A 23,759-nucleotide genomic window follows, 5' to 3' on the forward strand; every position below is an offset into this window, starting at 1 on the left:
ATTTCAAAAGGCTTTCTCAGTGACATAAATGAGAATAAACCATCAGTCTGCTGTGAACTATGTAGATTTTAAAAATCATCTGTTGAATACAAATTAAATTCAGAAAGAGTTACTCAGGCTTTTTTTTTTCTTTTTTGACCTCAGCCTCTTAGATTTCCAGTTTAATTTTGAAAATTATCTTTCTAGGGATGAGAACTCTAGGTTGTCATTGTTACCACCAGCTAATAATACTCAGTGTTCATCATCACCTACCTCCCTGAGGACAGTAGGACTTGGCATGTCAGGGTGCAAATGGAAGGCCAGTGTGGCTTGGGGGAGGAGGATGAGATAAGACTTGGATGGTAGGAGTTAGATCTGGTAGAAGTTAATGTGAAGAATCAGTCCAGGTTTTTTGTGCCTTTTTTTTTTTTTTTTTCTTGACTGGGTATCATTTCATTGATAAGGAACTGACAATCGTTTTATGAAATTGATTTTTTTAATAGAAAAAATGCCTTTCTGAAAACAGATGTAAGAGAGCAAACTTAATTTATGCAAATCCTTAGATCCACATTCCTAAATAATTTTAAGAATTCACATAAAGCATGTGGCAAAATAGGGGGACTTCTTTCATCCGTTGACCAAAGTGAGGGTCAGTTCCAGAAATAAATAAAATTAAATTAAATTGTCACCAGCAGAAATCTGACAATGGACTAGGCATTGTGCTAGACCCTGTGTAGAGAAGACAAGAAGATAGGTGTGATCACTGTACAGAGGGTGCCTATGGCATAACAAGGAAGACAGGAAAGGAGCAGAAGTGTGGTGAGTTCATGGCAAGGCAGGCATGGTGTGATTTGGGAGTTAGTAACAGGAGGACCTAAGTTTCTTGATAGGCCAAGACAGCTTCCAGAGGACATCACGTTTATACTGGGTGAAAAAATAAATATGAGTTATCAGTGATGAAGGAAGGGGCGGGGTGGGGGTGAGGTAAACAGTTTCTAGAAGAGGAAACTGCTTGTTCAGAGCCGTGGAGGACAGTAGGACTTGGCTTGTCAGGGTGCAAATGGAAGGCCAGTGTAGCTTGGGGGAGTAGGGTGAGATAAGACTCACGCAGTAGGAGTTAGATCTGGTAGAAGTCAGATCTGGTAGAAGTCAGTGTGAAGACACATGGAATTTTTTTTTTTTTTTTTTTAGACAAAGTTTTGTTCTTTCCCTCAGACTAGAGTGAAGTGACGTGATCTTGGCTCACTGCAACCTCCGCCCCCCAGGTTCAAGTGATTCTCCTGCCTCAGCCTCCTGAGTAACTGGGATTATAGGCGCCTGCCACCCCACCTGGCTAATTTTTGTATTTTGAATAGAGACAGGGTTTCGCCATGTTGGCCAGCTGGTCTCAAACTCCCGACCTCAGGTGATCCACGCCCCCACCCTCATTGGCCTCCCAAAGTGCTAGGATTACAGGCGTTAGCCACCATGCCCGGCCAACACATGGATGTTTTCACAGTCAGTGGAGAACCAATGAAAAGTTTTTCAAAGGAGGAAGATATAATCCCTTTGTATACTTTCTGCTGCCCAGCAGAGAGTGGATTGGGTGGACAATTGGAGCCAGCATCCTCGTCCAACGTGGAGATGGCGGTAGCTTGGGCCAGAGAGGACATGGGTAGGACTCATTCCTTCACTCTAGTGAATGTCCTGGAGTTGGGCTTCTGCTTGTCTGGTGGTGGAATAGTCCATAAGAAATTTAAAATGCAAATAAATATATGATTACAAATTGGCTGAATGCTGTGAAACCAGTGCATGGGGTGCTGTCAGAGATTCTCAGTGATAGGAGCAGCGTCCTTGCATTTGATGCCCAGAAAAGGGTCTTCTGAGGAGGCTTTTACTTCAGCTGAGACTTAAAGGGTAAAAGTCAGTTGTGGGAGGAGTGGTGGCTGTGGAGAGGAATCCCAGACAGGGAGAATAGCCTGTGCCTATACTTCCCAGTGGGAAGGAGCTGCTGTGTTATTGCAACTGAAAGGAAACTGAATTCCTGATTCTGGGGCTAATGGTGAGAATGGTGTGGGATGAGACTGATCAGCAAAGTTCACAGGTGTGCAATTTTATTCTTTGGGAAAGGGAAGCCATTGGAAGATTGTATGCCAACAAGTGCATGATCTGACTTACTTTGAAACACCCAGTCTTGCTGTTGGATGGAAAATGGATGACAAGAGAAGCAAGAGTGGAAGCAGGGAGACCAGGGAGGAGAGAAAGAGACCCATGGTCCAGGCAAAATGTGATGGTGGCTTCAGCTCTCATGGAAGCAGGGGCAATGTTTCCCTGTTTGCACTCCTGTGCTATTGGCTCTGGGCGGGGCTTTGAGGCACCAGGTGGATATGTGGAGCCACAACGTACTGAAGCAGGGGATATTTTCATGCGGGCACAGATGGCAGAGGAACCCTGCTTTGGACTCTCCTGAAAGTGCATCTGCCACCAGCTTTGACCATGTGGGCCAGGAATCCTGAGAATACAGTCCAGTTTACAGTGAGAGGGATGTAGACTGAGACAACATATTTAATGCTTAACAATGTGAAAAATAACCATTCAAGGGCCACTATCCTCAGACCTACATGACCACCCTGTGCTCTCTGGCTCACCAGACCTAGATAGGAGGCCAAGTGATAAGAAATTTATTTGGTAAATAGTAAATCAGAGCCAGGCTCGTTAGTTAATCATGTGGCCCTGACATCTGTGTGTGGTCTGCTCGAAAGGAAGAGCATCTTATTATTAAATGCCTGTGGGTTCAACACTGAGTTCTGCAGAGGGTGAGAAAGTTGCCTTTCCTTTCCCCTTGGAGTTTCCTATGGGCTCATGCCAATCCTACCAAGTCCATCAGGAGGGGTAGGAGGGCATCTGCAGTCACCCAGGGTCTCTCTGCCCTCCATCTCTGGGGCCTTCCTAAATAGGCTCAATCATTTCTTAGCATTGGCTTTCAGGCGCTGGGTTCCGTTTACATTTCTGGTGGTGTTGCATCCATATTTGGGGGAGGTTTCAGGGCCAGAATACGGGAGAATGTTTGAAGGAATCAGCCCTTCAGAACCTCCACCAGAGTAAAGGAAAATAAACCCTTCTTTTGCTAATTGTGACCTTCTGCTGGGTCACCTGCTAAGATTGCTCCCAAGGTTTTCTTAGCTTGGGTGGAAAAGTAAATGGTAAGTGTAGTGGGGGAGTAGATAAGTGCTCTAGAAGAGGGTTGGGGCAAGGGGATCAGGCTCTTGATGGCTGCAGTGGCCTGTCTGGAGTGGCTGCTGCAAAGATACTGGCTGCAGTGGGGAGGCACAGCTGGGGTTGCATGCTCTGTGGGTCCAGCCGGATCCAAGAACAGGCCGGAGCCCTGCCCCCTACTGAGTTGGCAGAGCAGGAGCCCCACGCTCCTGGGCACAGCTACAGCTGCCCAGCTGTGGCTCTGGACCCATGCATCCCTGCACTCTCAGGGGCCAGGAAGCCCCCAGTGCCCATAGGCTCAGAAGAGCCTGTTTCTGCTCCCTGTCTTCTTCCCACTCCTGGTGCCTGCTTCTGTGTGGAGCAAAGTTGTGGCCAAGTCTGGGCGCTGCTGCAACCTGGCCAGGTGTGCACATGCTCAGGGCAGCACTGACACTCCAGTTTTCTGTTACCTCGGCCCCCTCTGGACTTTGGGTGCCGACGAGCACAGGTGGGAGGCCAGGGGTGCTGAAGATGGCTTGGCATGGGCCTGCAGGCACCCCTCCACATGAATGTCCTGGGCACTGTGGATGGCATGTTGATGGCAGCGGGAGGCAGACAGGTTTCTGGGCAGAAAGGGACAGATCCCTGGTGAAGCCCCACCTTCAAGCCAGGGATAGACTGAAGCCTGGGGACTGGGCTGCCTGTTCTGGGTGGAGTCTGAAGCCCAGAGTGAGAACTTCTGATGCCTTTTCTGGGCCTGCCCATGGCCACCCATGGAACAATCAGCATGCACTTTCTCCCTTCTGAGCCCATAAAAACCCTGGACTCATCCAGACTCACACAGATGTTGGGACTACCAGCTGCAGGAAGGAGCTACCTGCTTCGGGTCTCCTCGACTTTTCAGGACAACCTGCCTGTGGATAGGAGCTACCCACCACGAGTTTCCTCTTTGCTGAGAGCTGAACACTCGTTGGGATGACCTGCCTGCAGAAAGGAGCTACCCATTTCGGGTCTCCTGGGAGCTGTTCTGTCAGTCAGTGAAGCTCCTCTCCACCTTGCTCACCCTCCAGTTGTCCATGTTCTTCATTCTTCCCGGAAGTGGGACAAGAGCTTAGGACCCACCAAATGGTGGGACAGAAAAAGCTGTAACAGAAACAGGACTGAAACACACCCCCAACTCACCATATCGTGGGTGGTGAGGAGAGAAGAGCTGCGGCTCTTTGGAAAGCCCAGACCTAGGGTCTCCCAGAGCCAGGGCTGTGACACCCTCTCTGAGACTCTGCGGTTCCTGGTGTCTCCAAGCTTCCGGGTACCACCACATTCCCTGGTGCCTGCAAGGGAAGTCGCTTGTGGTACACCTGGTCCAGCTGCAGCCTTACACAGAGCAGGCGCCTGGAGCTGCGCCCGCTGCCACAGCTGGTGTACCTGGCTGTATGCAGTAGCCAGACTCCATGCTTGCTGACACACCCCTCATCACTCCATGTCTGGCTTGCCCTTGGCAGGCATGGGATCTGAGATGGTAGTGTGAGCTGAGCGCAGCCTGCTGAGTCGAGTGGGTTGAATGAACCCACTTTGCTTGTGGGCTCAAGCAAAACCCAAGCAGGGGTGCTGCTGGCCACAGAGGTTTCCAGCTGGTAGAGCAACACCCTAAGGATCCTGTGACACTGTTATTTATAAAGCACTCATTGTGTGCCAGGAACTATTTTAAGAGCCTTAGGTTTATTAAATCATTTAACGTCCCCATCCCCTAATGAGATAACTGGACCAGGGTTACAGACTTGGTAAGGGATGTCGCTGCAATAAGAATGCGGCTGACCTGGCAACAAAGTCCTTGATCTTGGGCATCTTACTGCACTGCCTCTTGGCTCCCTTGGTCACAAATCATTTTTTCAGGCTTAGCAAGGAATAGGAACATCTTCCCCAAGGAGGGTTTTGCTAGTGGGGCCTGATGCTACAAGATAGAGGCCAAAATTGTCTTTGCCTGCAAGCAGTTCTACTTCTCAAGTTTTCAAATCTGAACACTGCCTCTGACACCTTTCTTTTAGCTATCTTACGCTATGTTATCAGGTTCTGGGTGTGTCCTGCTGGTCTGGTAAATGACAGATGTCTTTTTTTTTAAGTATGTTGGCATTGTCAGATTTAACTGAGGGTGACTTTGTCTCTGGGCCCTTGTGTAGCCCCAAGCACCACAGAGGAGGTGGAAGACACAATGCATGATGGTACTCACCTCCAGGGAGCAAGGAGCATCAGTAGGGAGAGGAGGAAGAATAAAGCAAGGAGGGAAGCCAAGACAGCAAATGTGGGGATGTGGGCTTGGGCATCCTGCTGCATGGCTTTGACAAGGACTTACGCAGTTGACCATGATCAAAACTAGTAGCCAAAAAGCTGGACTGTTCTTGAGAGGCTGCCACAAGGTGCAAAAGTCCACGAGCTCTGGCTTATCCTGGAGCTAAGTCTTCAGACCTTGCTCTAGCTTTTGGCTCTTTGCTGGGAGGAGAGTTAGGTTCAAGTTGCCACAGCTGGCCAGATCCTTTCTCTTCCTGGAAAGGATATCATGCTCATGACATTTAGCACATTTATGCTTGCTATAAAAACAAATCCTTAGAATATTTATGAAAGCTTTCTAAAATGTATAACTTTGCTGGAGTACTGAATCGTATTTACAAGCTTCAAAAAAAAAAAATGGAATCATCTCAGTGGTTACAAGTGAAAACTTCTATTATCGGAAATTCTGCTTGCAATGTGCATTGTCAGCTTCCATTGTATGTGTGTGGCCCATCTACTTGAGCAGTCATTTCAGGAGCCCAGCTTACTTACCTATGGCTGTCATGAGCTTCCTGCAATGCTTCCATTAGGATAACCTGCTAGGAATGTAACTCATCTCATTATTAAGGAAAGTGTAAGTGGGAGCTAAATGTGTGACATAAAGCATTCAATAATGCATTCCAAAGTCCATTGTTTGAGGTATTTGGAATACTTGCTGTTCTGAAATGGGTAACAAGGCACTAAATATGTGTGCACAATATTGCACAAGACATGATTACATTCTTCTTACTGTAAGCTAAGAGTGAAACAGAGTGAACATGATGCAGTCCGTTCTAAGCATTTTACCAGTACTAACTCATCAACCCCTCACAATCACCCTATGAGTTAGATACAGTTATTGTTTTCATTTTTATATGTGAGGAACCTGAGGCACAAAGATTAAGAAGCTTGCCCATGGCCACACAGCTAGAAATGGCAGACTGCTGATGGGATTCCAGGCAGTCTTCTTCCAAGGTTTATGCTATTAGCCACTGCTGTCCCTAGAAGATTCATATGGCTGAGAAATAGTCTTTCATGGGATTGCACCATTTTATACTTGCAGTTAAACATACATCTACTTATTTGTCCAACAGGAATGAATGCATATATCCACAAAAAGACTGGTATAAGAATGTTCATTGCAACTTTATTCTTAACAGTAAAAGAAAATTAAACAGCCCAAATATCCATTAACAAGGAAATAGCTAATCAAACTATAGTGTATTCATACAATGGAATAGTATTCAGCAATAAGCAATGAACTATAATATAAACAACAATATGAATAATAAATCTCAAACCTTTATGCTAAGCAAAAGAAGTCAGATACAAAAGATTATGTACCATATGATTCCATATATATAAAGTTTAAGAGCAAACAAAAGAAATCCGTATAAAGATTAGAATAGTGATCACTTCTGGGAAGAGGGAAGGGCCATGAGCCAGGGTGATGGCAATGCTCTATATTTTGATTGGTCAAAAACCTTTGATGTGTACACTTAATATTTGTGCATCTTCGTGTACGTATTTATACCCCATTTACACACACACACACATGCACACACACACCCATACAGTATAAATTGAAGATCCCATTTCCTCCCAAACCCATTCCCTTCTTCAGTCATGACCACTGTTTTTATAGACTGGTGTGGAGTTTCCAGGAGTTTCCATTTATATGCATGTGTGTCTATATACATCCAAATAGGCATTCCTATTTTAACATAAATAAGATCAGACTATATGTATTATTTCTATTTCTGCTACCTGCTTTCTTTTTTGAGTAATAATATATCCTGAAGGCTTTTCCATGTCCATACTTCATTTTGCCTTAATCTTTTTAGCGACCCTGATTTTATGTTATGAATATACTTAATTTCTTCAGTTTCCTTCTGATGAATGATTAGGCAATTTTCAAATTTTTACTTTTACAGTTGTAATGGAAATGTTTGTATATATATATTATATATATATATATGCACATGTGCAAACACTTTTGTAGGTTGTTTTCCTAGCAGAAGGGTTTGCTTAGGCAAAAGGAAGGTATGCTTTGGTGGAAATTGCCAAATTGATTTCCAAAAATCCTTTTGTTAATTACACTCCTCATGACCAATGTGAGAGAGCTAGATTCCTGCATTCTTCCCAGCAATGAATATTACCAATCTTTAAAAGTTTTTGAGAGCAGATGGGTGAAAAAGTGGCATCTTTTTGTTTCTATTGAGATTTCAAAATAAGTTTCGATTTTCTCCTTGTTTTGCAAATATGCACATGCCCTTGGACAAACATATGCATCTCCTGTCCTGTACTCCTAGCTATGTAATTCCAGAGGTCTCAGAGTCTAACACGTTCTCACTACCAAGTTAGCACTTTATTCTTAGAAGTTGACAGATGATTCTAGTGAAAATGGCAGGATTCTGTTCTCTCTGACATGCTTTCTTAATATGGTAGTCATTGTTGACCTTGAACCTGTTGGAAATTTTTAATTTAATGCAAATTCCTTGATGGCAACTGAATTTTGAATAGTGACATCCCTTGCTTTATGAAACTGGTAAATTTAAATTAAACATTGAAAATTAACCTTACCACTATATTTTCCAAACACTTCTTTTACCATAATTGTTTTTATCTTTTTAAAATTTACATTTTGCATATATTCTTAATGCTGCTTTTTTTTCTGGAGAAAAAAATTCACCCCAAAGAAACCTTTTTTTTTTTTTTTTTTAAATAATGGAGCACGTCAGTCTCTGGCAGAGCCTTGCCAAGTGGTTGGGTGTTTGACAAAGAGTGATACTTGCTTCTGGGGCAGGATAGTAAGAAGGCATGGCAGTCTCCATGACCAGGGCCCTTCCCGTCTAGATTTTGGAGCTATTTGAAAGCTGTACTGAATTTAGCACTTTGATTCATTCAGTGTGGGTGTACTTCTGCAGGTAGGAGAAGATGTGGAGACTGATAGGTCACTTACAGATTTTATTCTTACAAATGCTGAAGTTGTTGCTAGCAAAAATCACTGTGGTCATTTTTTCACTGACATCTGTGAGGGAATTTTCTCTTCTCTAAGAGATCTAGTATTTTTAAATTTCATGACTCCTCTGCCTGCCTCCCTCATAAATTGCCATTTTAACCTGTGTTTTAGGTAGCCTTAGGGCTTCCCTGAGAAACACTTGAGAGAGGAGTTCTCTGGTAGTGAGGCTCTGCTCACCTGTTCCACCCCACTTCTTGCTTCTTTCCTACCTGTGCGAGAGCATTCCTTCATTTCCCTTTTGACTTTCAGGTAAGCATTAAGTGAAAGAAAGGCTTCAACTGCTAGAAATATCTTTGAAAACCGTGGCACTACTTCAGGAGAGTGTGGACACTTTATATGTAGCTATTGACAGTTTCATGTACAAATACAAGATGATCATTCTCATCACCTTGCTCTGCATCTCTCTGATTGGCCCAAATCCTGAGCAATGCCATTCAAAACCCGACTTTCCTTTTTCAGTCACTGGTGTCTCAAATAAGGGAGTGTTGAAAGGAGTGGCTGGAGATAGGCCTCCAGCATAATGTCAAAACTTCAGTTCCCCATTTTTCTTAGCCACTAATTCTTGGTTGTTTTTTTTTTTTTTTTTTTTTTTTTTTTTTGAGATGGAGTCTTGCTCTGTCACCCAGGCTGGAGTGCAGTCAGTGGTGTGATCTTGGCTCAGTGCAACCTCCACTTCCCACGTTCATGCCATTCTCCCGCCTCAGCCTCCCAAGTAGCTGGGACTACAGGTGCCTGCCACCACGGCCGGCTATTTTTTTTTTTTCCCGTATTTTTAGTAGAGAGGGGTTTCACTGTGGTAGACAGGATGGTCTCAATCTCCTGACCTCGTGATCCACCCGCCTTGGCCTCCCAAAGTGCTGGGATTATAGGCGTGAGCCACGGCACCTGGCTGCCACTCATTCTTAGGAAAGCTTTAAGGGACATGTGGGTTTAGAATTTGCTTTTTTTCTTTGGGATTGAAAAATCGTTGCAGTGTCCCTGAAAGTAAGGTCACTGTGTTCAGACTGCTCTAAGGACTTTACAGGAGTTCTTTCACTATGCAAATGATGTTTGTAATAATAATCTGTATTTGTCACCCATACTTGGGACAGAGGCACTTTTAGCAGTTGGTTCTATTTAATACTGTACTCTAAAGTAATACAATTATTTCTTTTAAAAAATACCCTCTAATTAAACAATTACACGAATCATCCTAACCTCTCCATTATATCCTGTTACTGAGCTCTGGCCTTATTTCCTAAGGAACTGGAAAATATGACTGCCCTAGGTTTGCATGGGCTTTGGAAATACTGTGTCCTCATTCAATTAGAAAGCAAGATTCATTCTTAACATCTTTATACTAACCAAAAGACAGTTTCCTCAAAGTGGATTAACACGCAAGTTTGACTTGGTGGCTTCATGTGTGTACATTGCTGTATCAGGTAAAAATGGAGAAATATTGGACAAAAATTATGCAACTCAAAGACTAAGGAGATGGTCATTCTATCATACTTTATAACCTACTAATAAGTGCTACCAATAATATTTAAATCATGGCTTTAGTTAGTGTAAATATTCATAAGAAGCCAAAAGGTTCAGAATATATAAGTTCAGAAAATATTTTTTATATATATATATATATATAGTGTGTGTGTGTGTGTGTGAGAGAGTGTGTGTTATTTAGAGATGGGGGCCTTGCTATGTTGCGCAGGCTGGACTCTAACTCCTGGGCTCAAGTGATCCTCCTGCCTCAGACTCCTGAGTAGCTGGGACTACAGGCATGAGCCACTGCACCCTCGGACTATTTTTATTAGCAGGGAGTACACTGTTAGTGCCAGATAATATTATTCTACTAACTAAACAATGCTCTTGTGCTTTGTTTGCTTGGAATGGGAGAGAGTAGGGGAGTATATAATTTATGGGGACTAGAAATAAGAGTTTCTTGTGGAGAGCAGTTTTCATTTGATTTTACTTGCTTCAATTTCACGTTTGCTGTTTATCATCTAGTTCTTACCTTGTTTACATTTTCAAAAGATCAGTGATTCTCACTATGTTTTTTACGGAGTCAGGGCTCAGTAACAGTGGTTGACGTGGCAATGCTGGGGTATGGGGGAAAGGGATCCGAAGGGACCCCAAATGATTCTGCTGCTCATCCCTCCTCTTGTGGTCAATACTCCCGAGCCCTCCGTACTGCCCTCCTACCTCCTCATGTGTTGGATTAGATTTATTACAGCTGCTGTGGACATGGTTGCCTAAATCTGTGGAATGTTTTGCTAAACGCTGCTGGTGCAATAGTACACATTAAGCTTATAATTCCCATTGTTGTTTTCTTGAACCCGTTCTTTATACTTAGTCTTTTACTCACTTGATCACTTTATGATTTTGCACTTTGACATCTTGTAGATTCATTAAGAATTTTTACTCCAAGCCCCAGAACTTTGTTTAACATTATGATTAGCCAAATTGTTATTGTGTTTGAGCTAAGTGATGACAATGTATTTGATTGGAGCCTTGTAATTGTTATTTTAAAATCAAAGTAATGGATTTTGATCTCAGAATAAGAACATGATCCAAAAGAATAATAATGATAATAATTAGAACAGCAACCAATTAGAAGAAAATAAATGCCCTATCATGGACCAGAGGCCCTATGTGCCTGGGCCCTGCCTACCTGTGCAGTCCCATCTCCCACCCACATCTACCCTTCCCTGGATTAGCCTCACTGCAGCCTTCCGGTTTCTTCTTTCCTGTCTTGGGAATTACATGCATTGTTCTCTCTACTTGAGAGCTCCGCCACTGGTGTTTCTCTTGGTTAGCTCCTTCTAATCTCACCCACAGTCTCACTTTGCTAGGGAGGCTTTCCCTGGCCACAGCATCTAAAGTCGTCTCCTTCCACTCCACCACCTGTCCACACAAGCACATCACTGTCTCTCACAGCATGCTGTTTGTTTCCTTCAACATTAAGAAACCTAACTTGTGTTTCCTTGATACTTGTCCATCTTGCCCACTGGCCTCTAAGCTCCATGAGGGTGAAGATTATACCTGCCCCATTTGCCACTGCAGCCCCAGTGCTTTCCTGGAACCTGGTATTAAGTGGATGCTCAATACGTATTTGTAGTTGAATTAATGGATTATTTAGAAGTATCATCTTTTTTCCCAAGCCCATATCCAGATAGCCTATGCTTAGTACTTCCTGAGTCTATTTGTGATAGCATATGATCTTCCAGTGGTAGAATTTAACCAAGCTGTGCTGACTTTTCTCAGGCATATGAAAGATCAGAATAAGAAGGTGGCCAACCTCAAGCACAATCAACAGTTGGAAAAGAAGAAAAATGCTCAGCTACTAGAAGAAGTCCGCAGGCGAGAAGATAGCATGGTTGACAACTCACAGCATTTGCAGGTAAGCACGGGCTTCTCTTCTTAATCCCTAAATAACTAGAGATGGACTCTCTCAGAAATGTCACCATTGCTGCTGGAAAATATTCACAGAAATGGTGGACTTTGCCTTTGCCTGGGTCTAGCACTAACAAGGAACCCAGTAGGTCTTTCCCAGGGAGGGTCATCATTTTCAGAATGGTGGCCATGAAAAGCCAATTATGGTAGAGCCTAGAAATACAATGCAGAGTCTTTTGGTTCCTGTAACTCACCTTTAAAGGTAAGGGCTGCATTTATGTAGTTGGCAAGAAACTTAAAACATAGAAATGTCTTCGTTTTCAATTTATATTTAAATTATTTTGGGAATAGAAGAAGGCAAATGTGTGTGTATTATCATAGAAGGTATTTGGGTGAGGATGTATTCAGTTGATCCCAGACAGTTTACAAAACCAGTTTTGTTTTGTTCAAGACTGCGAGGCTCAGGCGCAGATTATTATTCTGTCTTCTCCGTGAATATAGTTATCTTTCAATGGACAGTTCTATCTTAGAAACAAACCAACTCACTGGAAACACCAATTTTTCCTCATTAACCACCCTTATTTTTGGCCAAGGAGTGCTCCCCATGTACTCAATAAAACATTCAAGTTAAAACAGGGCATTTGCTTTGAAGTTCCTTTATTTATTCCAGGGTGCCTTTAAACAGAGCAGTTCAAGTTGGCTGGAGTTCATGTTAAATTTTGGTTATTAATTAGTGTCTTTCTCCAGTCATATATTAGGTTTCCTCCTTGGAGATAGGAGAAGTTAGATAATTTCAATATGTACTCATAGTTCATCTTTTTAATTGGCCAAAAGAAAAATCAATAATTATTCCAGAGTAGGAAATACAAGGAAGTACCTTGCATAGGGCATGGCACATGGGGACTCGTTAGTCAATATTAGTGGGTTTTTTTTTTTCTCTCTGTGTCCTAGACATGCCTTCTGGTGTCACTGAAGGCCCTTTACATTGATGCCTGATTTGGAACGTTCACTGAATAGTGAGACAATAGTAGGTGGGCCCAGAACTTTTTTTTTTGTTTGAGATGGAGTCTCCCTCTGTCACCCAGGCTGGAGAGCAGTGGCGTGATCTTGGCTCACGGCAAGCTCCACTTCCTGAGTTCACGCCATTCTCCTGCCTCAGCCTCCCACGTAGCTGGGACTACAGGTGCCTGCCACCAGACCCAGCTAATTTTTTTTCTATTTTTAGTAGAGACGGGGTTTCACCATGTTAGCCAGGATGGTCTCAATCTCTTGACCTCGTGATCCGCCTACCTCGGCCTCCCAGAGTGTTGGGATTACAGGTGTGAGCCACCGCACCCGGCCAGGTGGGCCCAGAACTTTAAAGAGGACCTGACGCTAGGGCTCACCTTGCTATGGTGTATTCTGTAAAAGAATAATAATAATTGCATCTGCTTCAGAGTAGTTGTGAGACTTAAAGAGTCAAAGCATATAAATAGTTTAGAATTGACTATGCCCAAAATAAGCATTCATGACTAATGGTTGTTATAACAAGGAAAAGGTAAATGAAACATTAAAAACGATTTGTCTACTATATGCAGAGGTATTTCTACAGTTCTAATCTGATATGCAATGAGCATCAAAGTTTTTATCTTTTCTATATATAGTAATTTCTTCTTTTCTAAGGGCACATCTAGTTATGGAAATTAATGTCTTGTTTTGGCCCATGAACTTTTGTAGAGCAATATTTTCATAACAGGCCTTGATAACTACCTCATAGCCCTGTTCATAAAAGATAGCATGGTCTGGAATTGCTTAGTTGCATTCCTGACCACCCCAAATAAAGGATAGCATTTGAAATGCAGTAAAAAGTAATCACGATTACTTTTAATGAAAATGTCTCTGGTTAAGGTTAATAGAGAGTAAACCTCCCACTTCCCTGGATTGTTAAGCAGATGTGCTCAGATGTAGTAATTACTGCCTTCTGAAAACAAAACTTTCTGGAGGCACTTGACTTTTTTAATATTGTTGTTGTTTTGAGCATTTCTCGTTTACAAGTTAGCCTGTTAAGCCTTTAAGTGTCAGTCAACCGGGATTTAGCCTGGCTGGTTGGTGGTTGTGGCAATGGCACCTGTTAATTTTTATTTATTCTACACAAGCATTTGGTAACAATTGGATACACTGGCTTCATGATTTTAACCAACCCAATAGGTATTATATCCAGAAAAATATAATGTAGGGTATGGCCTACAACAACAACAGCTAGTGGATCAGGCTTAAAAGAAGAGCACCAAGAGATTCAACTAGTTGGTATGAAAGTTGGTAAAAAAGTTGAATGAAGATAGAGTGACTATGTTTTTTATTGTTCAAACCAGAACACAAAAGGCATAGACAAAATCTGCATCACCTCAGTCAAACCTAGATATATAGCACAGTACGAAACATTTTACAAATACAGTCTTCTTTATTTCATAGGTTTATAGTTTTCCAACAGAAATTGCAAACTCAAATGCTTTCAGGGTCTAGGCTTTTAACGTAAGAAACAGGCTTGTGTGTAGGAAAAATAATGATGTCTGGTTCTTTCTGCCTGTTTTTTATGGTTTATTTTTGGTAGAGATGTGTCAGTTAGCAATTGCCATAATAATGTTGTGCTGTGCAACAAATCACCCCAAAACCCAGCGGCTTTATAGTACCAATAGTTTATTCTTACAGATTTGCAGGTTGACTAACTGGCCCAGCTGCTCTAAGGTGGGTTTGACTGGGCACTTCTACTCACTGCACGTCTGTGGTGGTGTCTGGGGCAGCTCTGTTACACGTGTTCATTCTGAGGCCGAAGAGGTGTGAGCAACCCAGGGAAAACTCTTCTAGTGACAGTTGCTGAGGCACAAGAGAATAAGCAAAACATGCTAGGCCTCACAAGGCCTAGTCTTGAAGTGATATTGTGATTTTCACCCTTTTCATTGGCCCAAAGCAAAGCACATAGCCAAGCCACAGATTGGAAAAGTACACTCTACTCACAAAGACAAAAATGTATGGGAGTAGATACGAGGAGAGGTGAAGAATTGGGGCCAATTATTCAGTCTATCAAAAGAGACAAGCCCTGGAGAAGTATTTCTCTATTATAAGAAAAATAGCATATGCATAATGAAAAAGTTCAGCTGTGGGTGGCCTTAGTGTGTGGATATACTTGAGGGTGGTGGGGAGCTGTAGGGAACTCAAGAACCGTTACTCATCTAAAGGAGTAATGGCCACTACGCTCTGGTTGAACACTGCTGTAAAGGTGGGCCTAGGGTGGTGGGACCTCCGATTGTCCAAGATAATCCATAAAATGGGAATTTGTATGTGAAATCTGTGGATTTTAGGAAGTTAGTTGAATTTTTAAACACTCTGGGATCCTGTGAAGCACACGTGCACATGAGTTGCCCACTGGCTTGTGGCCTCTGCTGCATGGCTTGGCACTCTGATCCCTGTGGGTCTACATAGTGTAAATAAACTGACTAAGAATACACCCTAGTTAGCCGAACTTGACTCATTGGAAAGGTGGCAGTTTAGCATTTGTCCTGAGTCCTCATTTTGTTTGAAGATACTTGAATAATTGTTTCTTAAAGGAAATCGTCCACAATCTACAGGAATAGGGAATGTTCTTGATTTAGCTTCTCAAATCATTTTTTGAAGCATTGACAAGGAGAACAGGAAGGGAAGGATGCAGAACCATGGAGTTGAACTAGCCAGTGTTCAAATACTGGCCCTTATTATTATTAGCTTAAGGCCTTGAGTATGGCAGAGAATCTCTCTGACCCTTACTTTTTTCATCTGTAAATGGGGATTGCAATCTTTACCTCCCTGGGTGGGTTAAATAAAATAAAGTTTGTGAAAGAACCTAGCACAGTACCTGACATATGTGGACTTCAGTTACTAGAGTTTTCTCCCAGAGAGACTGATAATGAGCTTTTAATCATCGAAGACAGTGACCATTGGGAGTATCAACCAACAAATTCTTTGCAACTATTTTACACTGATGAGTAATACAGATATAGAACACACACCAGTAAATGGAAATTCCCAATAAAGCATTAAAAAAACATTTTGGGCAATAAGGAGGAAAATTAAAACATTCTTCAAGTTAATGTTGAATTGTGTGTGAAAGGTGGATGTGAAAGATCGTGATTTTCTTGTATAATTCTGCAGAGCTTTTCCCAGAACACAGATTATAGGGCATGATATTTATGTCTGACCTTGGGGCTTTGGGCTTCTGTGTGTCCCATCAGAGCCCACATGGAGGTTTTTCAACAAGGTGTCTTTCTGGAGATTCACACTAAATCGTCTTTTCCAGAATGGGATGCTTTTTTTTTTTTTTTTTTTTTTTTAAAGCTCTACCTATTTCTCACTGAGTAAATATGCCAATTTGAAACCCCAGTGGATATCCTTGTAGATTTTGGCTGCATTTTTCCATGTGTAGCTTATCGAGTTAATAAACTAACTTTCTAAAAAATGTACAAGTCGATGTTTTATGTTCCTTTTCTGTTATATGTCTGCAGAATTCTCTTCAATTTATTGCCTGAAAACTAAAGTCTGTTCTTGTGTGCTTCCGTTTCCAAATTATAGGTTCCCAGGGAACCGTAAAGTTTCTTCTCTGCCCGTGGTTAAACCCAAGTGTGATCACTTTAAAAAGCAAATGAATGTTCTCATTTATTCTTGTCCTTTTAATAGAATTCTAAAAAAAAAAAAAAAAAAAAAGGCTAGAAAGACAATTTTATTTTTTAATTTGTGTAACCCTGTACAGCCAATATCTTTTTTCGAAGGAGACTTCCTTTACTTTCCTCCTCCAATTAGAGTTGGAATCAGCTAACAGAGGAAGTGTAACAAACAACATAAACCTCAAAAATGCATAGCTTTCAGCAAAACATATAGTTCATTATGGAGTTCCCAAGGTTTGCTAAGTTGTTTCTTTGCAGAAGGATGTGTACATCTTAAGCAACAACTTTTTAAGCTTCATATCTATATGTTCATCTCTACAAGTCACTAAGTTAAATTCACTTCTTTTTCAATTCCCTGAACTTAAAATTGTTACTTTGACTGTGATCTATGTTCATGTGTTATGGTACACTTACCTAAGTACTGCCATTAGAAGAAACCTGACCAGCAGAGTTAAGAGATTCATCATTGTCAAAATGAGTTTATTTAGTTCCTAGTTTTCCATGGCTGTTTGGTAGGCATGGTGTAGAGTGATTTAGGGAGGCTCCATTTCAGCCATCATTTTCAACATATGGAAAAGATGAGAAAGGTCATCCTAACCCAGGTTTAAAAAGAATTCACATTTGTTTAAATTTTCATTAGAATTTAACATCATGATTTGTTTTAAACACCGTGAAGTGTTTTATTTGTTTGTTTTACAGTTTTCTACCTTGATGGGTAGAGATTGGGAAGTTCCATTAAGTTATGGATAAATCCTATCACATTGTTGAAATGTGAACTGACCCTCATCTAATTTTTTCAGACTCTGTTCATGGTTTCAGATGAAGAGAAATACTCAAGTATTTGTTAGTCTGCAGAGGACAAGGAATGTTGACGAGTAGGACTGAGGGTCGGCACAGGAGTGCTTTCTTTCCTTGGGGATTTATTTTGACATTTGTTTTTCTTTCACACTATAATCCCCCATGAGCCAAAAAAATGACTTTTGTTGTAGCAGGCCCCTGTAGGCAGTCTCAGAAAATCTTATTTGACAATCAGTTTCAGGTAGCCTTGAGTTAAAGTCATTACTCTTTGTAGTAACTCATCGACTGTCAGGGGTGACAAGACATCCGGTGCAATGTATTTGGGAAGTAACTATTTGTTAGAAATGTTCCAAGAAGCCAAGTGCAATCGGGTAAATAAAACTGTTATATGTGGAGTTTTTCTTCTTTCCTCCCAATAAAGTATGACTTGTTTTTCCAAATGTGCAGTAACTTGCATATTTCTTCTGAGTAACGTCTCCTGCTTTTTCCTGTGGATTTCTGACCTAATCCTCCACTTCATATAGCCCTTCTGTACAAACACAATATATTTCTATGGAAAAGAGAGGTTTACCCTTAATCGAGAGTTGCCTAATCTACCTACTAAATTACCCCCTGAAGACAGAGTGGGGTTCATTATTCTTTTCCAAAGGGTTTTCAGGTTTCACCCCATTAGTGGCTCTTCAGCAGTCCTTGGCAAAGTGAATGTTTGTTTGCTGAAGGCTGAAGATCCTGCTGAATGAAATGCAACATATTTCTCAGATGTAATCATTGTTGTTATGGGGGTAGAGTTTGAAATGACAAACTTTGGGGTGGGGGATTTGGAAAAAGAAATCTTGCTCGAATGGTACAGTAATCTCTTATTTTGAGGGGGCTTTCTAAGGAAGCTCACACTATTTTTTAGATGTTATCCTATTTTGTGCCTTTTGGTCCCTGAAATAGAAATCAATAAGGGAAAATCAATAAGTGTTCATCCTTTTGTGAGCTCCAGTGAAAACTAGAAGTAGACGTGGATCCTTTCCTAAAAGAAATGCCATGTTCAGTTCTAAGGAGAGAGAAGGGCTAGGTTTGTAGAGTCTGTCTTGCCTCTGTTTATCCCTGACTCTGATCTATGGGCTTATTTTGAGGTGAAGCTTGGACTATAAACTGGAGACCCCATTTTTGTATGTTCATTAAAACCACTGCTGGTGATTCGTTTAGTCAATAATAAAACAACAGCCCATCGAAGCCAGAGCCCTGTGTGCTTTCTAAATTGCTTTCATGGGGGTGATCTTCATGCTGGATCCTTTTTCTGGCCTTGAGGATTTGTAGGACCAGTTTATCTATCTTTATTTTATAGATGAGGAAACTGAGAGTCATACAATTGTTCCATGACTGGTCTGCAGTTGTGAGTCTCATTGAAGATAAAGACTTAAGGAGGTACCAAAAGTTTGGGAGTTCTTCCTGTGAAGATTGGACTAAGCCTCAGCTTTCGTACACTGAAAAAAAAAAAATGCTTCCTCAGGCAAAAGATTCTGAACCAGAATCATGCTTCAAAAACCACTGGGAAGCGAGACCTCTGAGGTGTGTGCTTGGGAGCATCTATATCTTCTTCTATTCCATTTCACTCCATAGCACGTGCAGTATCATTTTCAAAGTAAATATGGTGAAGGCATTACTGAAGAACCCATACATAAGCAAGGGGACTGGGAGAAGAAAAAAATTCTGACAGCACACCTTCTTACTTTTTCCAAGGTAGAATTTATGTAATAACTCACACACAGGACTTGTGTAATCCCTAGGGTGCAATCTTGTTCAACATGCATCAAAAGGGCCAGTCTAGTTAAACCAGCTCTCCCTGGCCAGGATAATTACCTCAGGTTTACCCTGAGTTATCGCTACCAGAGGTTAGTCAGGGGGGCACCTGCAAATCACGGTGCATGACACGCTGACATCAATAACCTCTTTCCAATAGCTCAAATAGATGCTGGTATTTCAGCACATCGCTGCCCAAGGCAGAGATCTGGGCATGGTTAGCTTCTTAAAATGTTAACTTTGACTTATGGCTTGTCCAAAGCATTGCCAAGCTATATATTCAAACACTCCAGATTAAGGAAATGACAATCAGTGACACAGGCAATGATTTAGATGGAAATCTTGCGAAAGGAAAATACAACTATTAAATCTGTTCCTATTCACTTAATCATCTCTCCTGTAATACACATTTGGGAAGTTGGTAACTTGAATTTATGACACTTTTAATTTCTCCTCTGCTATTACACTTTCCGTCTACATCTTATTTATGTTGCCTGGAAAAAGCCCTACAAGGTTTAAGCAATCATAAGTTTTTCTTACTAGAAAGGACCTTAGACTTCATTTAATACAAGTTCCTTGTTTTGCTGATGAAGGAAGTAGGGCCCAGCAAAGGGAAATGACCTGCCCATGATCCTAGAAGGAGTTATTGGTGGAGGGGAGACCAGATCCCAGGCCTTCTGCATCCTTGCCCAGTGCCATTTGTGCAGCCCACTGGTTCCATAAGGTATGACTACCTTTGGTAGGATTTGAATGGTTAAAATCTTCAAGCCTATACCTAAGGCTTATTCCCCTCAGCATTGGGTATTAGATTGAGCATCTAAAATTACATAAAATTACTTGGTTATTATGAATAAACTAAGCTTTATGTATATTTTATAACAGGATATTCTATCATTTCCTGTGCCTCTCTTATGTCTTTAAAACTAGGGTAACTAAAGAAGTAGTAAATCGGTGGTGGAGATAATTACTGTGAGAACAGACTGCAGAGTTTAGGACTCTTTAGATGATAAATAAAAATTAGTTTAAGTTATTTATATCTTTGTCACTTTTCTCCATCCATAAAAGGATGTCACCCATAAAGAGGGTCAGGAAGTCTCTTGTGATGGAAAACAAGTGTGGATATTTTAGAAAATTCAACCAAAAGAATGATAGCTGCTTTTTATTAAACAATGAGTTAGGCCAAGGATAATGTCTTCAATTGTGTTCCCTGGGAAATTGAGACTCTGAGATGAACATGCAAGAAGTTTATTGAGAGTACTCTCAGAAAGGGAGGGAAGCAGGGTTAGGCACAGGGAAAAGCCAAATTGTAATGTTGCAGCAAAGGCCTTAGCAGTCCCTGTCAGTTGCTCTGTAGCTGGGATAGCCATTTGGAGGGTTGTTGACCCCAATGGAGTCAACGGAGGTGGGCAATGCCAGGAGAAGGGTGTAATCTTAGACAAGGCAGCTCTCAGGGAAAGCACATCCCTGGCACTTGGAGACAGTGTCTTGGTCCTAAGGGGTATCAGGGCAGTGCACCTACATCTACAGCAAACACCTGATGTGTCTGTTGCACATTCTTCATTGACACCCATGGCAGATACATGCAACTGATCCCAAGACAAGTCTTACCCACCCAGCTTCATAATTCTTTTCAATATAAGCAGCCATTAAAAAGCAATCGTAGTTGGCCAAGTTGCTGTGTACACACAATGAATTGTTTAATTGTCCCAACAAACTAATGAAGATGTTACTATGAAACCATTTTACAGAAAAGAAGATTGAAACTTGATGATATTAAACAAGAGAAAGAGACGGTGCTGTTTCTCAGGTCTCAGTCATAAACTGGACACCTTTCTCTCTCCTGAGTGGGGCTGTTTCTTTGCTTGACTTTTATTGGGCACAGTAACTGTATCAACAGTGAAGATGCTGGTCAGGACCCTCCAAAAACAGATAGAAAAATTATGTGGCATAAACTTGGGTAATGGGGCTTTGCATGGATTTTATGGAAAGGGATTAAGCTTTCTTTTAAGTAGTGAGTTAGACTTAAATGCTTCTTAAAGGTGTACAAGACTCTGCCTTCAGTTCATCAAGCATTCCCAATGATGTGTTTTGAGGACTTTTTGTGTGCTAGGCACTGTGCAACCTACTGAGCTGTAACAAGTAAGACAAAATTCCTTACATTTGAATATCTCAAGATCTTTTCTTTTGACGAAAGATATCCTCCCCCCAGCATTTGATTTACAGTAGCTTCTGAAAGTCAACCAGAACATGCATTACTGGGCTGCTGTGTGCTCTGAGACAGAAGAGCATTTGAAAGAGGTAACAACGAAGTTGTGGCTGCCGCTGGAGCCTTGGCTCTCGTGAGCCAGAACAGAAGCTTCTGGAAGGCCTTTTGGACCTCAGGTCATCTGTGGGTCTCTGAGCTTGAGTGGGTGAGAGATGACCGTATCAAGCAGGAAGTGAGGGGATCTGGTTTTTAGTTTAGACTCAAGTGATTTTTTTTTTTTTTCCTCTAAGCCTCAGTTTTCTCATCTACAAAAGAGAGGCTTGTATTGAAGTAAGGTCCTTTCAACTCTGAAATCCTGGCGTCTGGGGACTAATTGAAGGGTGCATATATGTGGTGATTTAAAAGTACCTTCCAAGGGGGAGGCTCATGGGCCAACTGGAGAGGCTGCTGCCAAAAATAGAACATGCAGGTCAGGAGCAGGGATGTCCTCCTGTTGGGAATCTAGGGAAGTCAGTCTTCTTGGCACCATCCTGGTAATATAGAATACCTGGCTTTAAATATAAGTCACTCTAAGAACTCTCTCTGTTTTCTATCTGGAGTGCAGGGTCTGCCATTTTGAGACTTTCGTAGTGTGCACCAACACATTTTGTTTTCTTTAGAGCAATCAGTTATAATAATACATCCACCAGTTGTTACTTTTTTGGTGTAAGACAGATTAGAACTCTGACAGTCGGGACACAAGATACACAGTGCAGGAACTTCTCAGAATTGAGCCACCTGGCTTACAGACATTTCTCAAGGGAAGGAACTATGTGGCTTTAAAATGTAATTGTTTGTGAAGTAGATTATTGTTTTAATAAGCCACTATGTCAGCAGGGGCTATTTTTCTCCTAATTGTTCAGGTCATAGCGAGCTGTGGGAAAATAGAATAGAGACTAATTTGACTAAAAGAGGGTTGATATTATCTAGATTCACATTTCACAAAACATGTTTATCAGAGTGATGGTTCTATGGAATACTACAAGGAAAAGGGGTTTCATTTGTCAAATGCCTCTGGAAAATAATATATACTCTTTTACTTTAAGAGTACTGTGCATATTAACATGTTAAAGACTCTGAGAAGTCCTGCAGTCAAAAGAAATGTTTGATATTCTTCAATCTAAAATTTCTCTAAATCACTTGACAAAAGGAGCCCTTTTCTTTCCCACTCGAGCATTTATTAACAATGCAAAGTATCAGCATTTTATGGAACTTGGGCAAATGCTGATTTAGGCAATTCTTGCTGATGATTAACAGACATATGCAATTACTTCTTCGATTAGAGTTTGAGTTTGGACAAATTCTGCAGTAATACTTTATTAAACATAATATTGTCTTTGCTGAATCAGAATTCACCTGGATTGCCCCTGCCACTTTGTTGAAAAACAGCTCTGTTATAATGACTGGCCAAGAAAATTCTAATTCTGATGTACTTTTAAAGAATTGTACCTCATTAAGAAAGCTGATATAAAGCAAACTGAAAAATGTTTATGAAAGGTACAGTAATATTTTCATCTATTATTTCTTGATCCTGGAATCCACATTGATTTCTAATTACAAGCTCACATTATGCTATACTCCAAATCCAAATTTGATAAATTTTTTTAAAAAATTAATGAATGTTTTGGGGGAAGATGTAGACATTTTTCCAGGTTTAAAAGATAAAAATGAATTTTGTAAGTATCCATTGTTAATTGTCACTTGGATGCAATGTTACCTCTTTTTTCTGCTAAGGCAGTATGGAATATAGTGCTCTGGGCTCATGTTATGCTGTCCAAGTCAATTATATGGGTTGAAAATGAAGCACAGAGCGTCCCTGTGTCATTACCAGCAGACTTGTTTTTATTTTAGTTGTACTTTTTTGGCTGTGAAAGGATCCTTATAAGAAATTAGAAAACCGCACATTTAAAAATGTTAACAGTTAAACAATATGACCTTGAGTGTACGTCTCCTAGATGCCCGGGTCTGTTCAGAAATGGGCCCGTGATTTCTGAATGAACCGCACCTCTCTTAACCTGACTTAATGACGGCTTTACCTTTTACTCATCTTGCAAGGTTATTTTCCTCCTAGTTGAAATGAGGGATTAAGGTCATTCTTGACTGTTGCTTGGTTCACCAGAATAAAGTTTCACTTCATAGGAATTACCACATGTACGTTAGAGTCCAGTGGTTGAGACCAGGGTAGTAGTTAGAATGAGATCATAGTTAGATATGAAGTCTGGGAGATAGATGGCAGTTGGGCGAGGACATTCTTTTCTGTAATGCTTTTAATTCTCGAAGCTTATTATTTCCCGTATAAAAATAAGGACATAGCTCTATATTTTAAATGCTTCTGAAAAGAACGTTTTGATCTATTCATTCATTCCACATCCATCATGTTAGGCTCTGAACGAACCTCTTG

At 41.2% G+C, this 23,759-nt stretch overlaps 1 protein-coding gene across 15 annotated transcripts in view; it reads left to right on the forward strand.

The window, feature by feature from the left end:
• ERC2 (ELKS/RAB6-interacting/CAST family member 2) overlaps positions 1–23,759 on the forward strand; it is a 970,222-nt gene that overhangs the window by 516,519 nt on the left and 429,944 nt on the right. For all 15 annotated transcript variants that reach the window (XR_012090621.1, XR_012090622.1, XR_012090620.1 and 12 more), the window contains one exon: positions 11,723–11,858. Coding sequence is in view for 11 of the 15 variants with exons in the window: in XM_073010025.1 (XP_072866126.1) it covers positions 11,723–11,858 (136 nt within the window). In the remaining 4 variants the exon portion in view is untranslated. The remainder of the gene's footprint in view (positions 1–11,722; positions 11,859–23,759) is intronic.

Source organism: Chlorocebus sabaeus, chromosome 22 (genome assembly GCF_047675955.1).
Source record: "Chlorocebus sabaeus isolate Y175 chromosome 22, mChlSab1.0.hap1, whole genome shotgun sequence".
Taxonomy (NCBI): domain Eukaryota; kingdom Metazoa; phylum Chordata; class Mammalia; order Primates; family Cercopithecidae; genus Chlorocebus; species Chlorocebus sabaeus.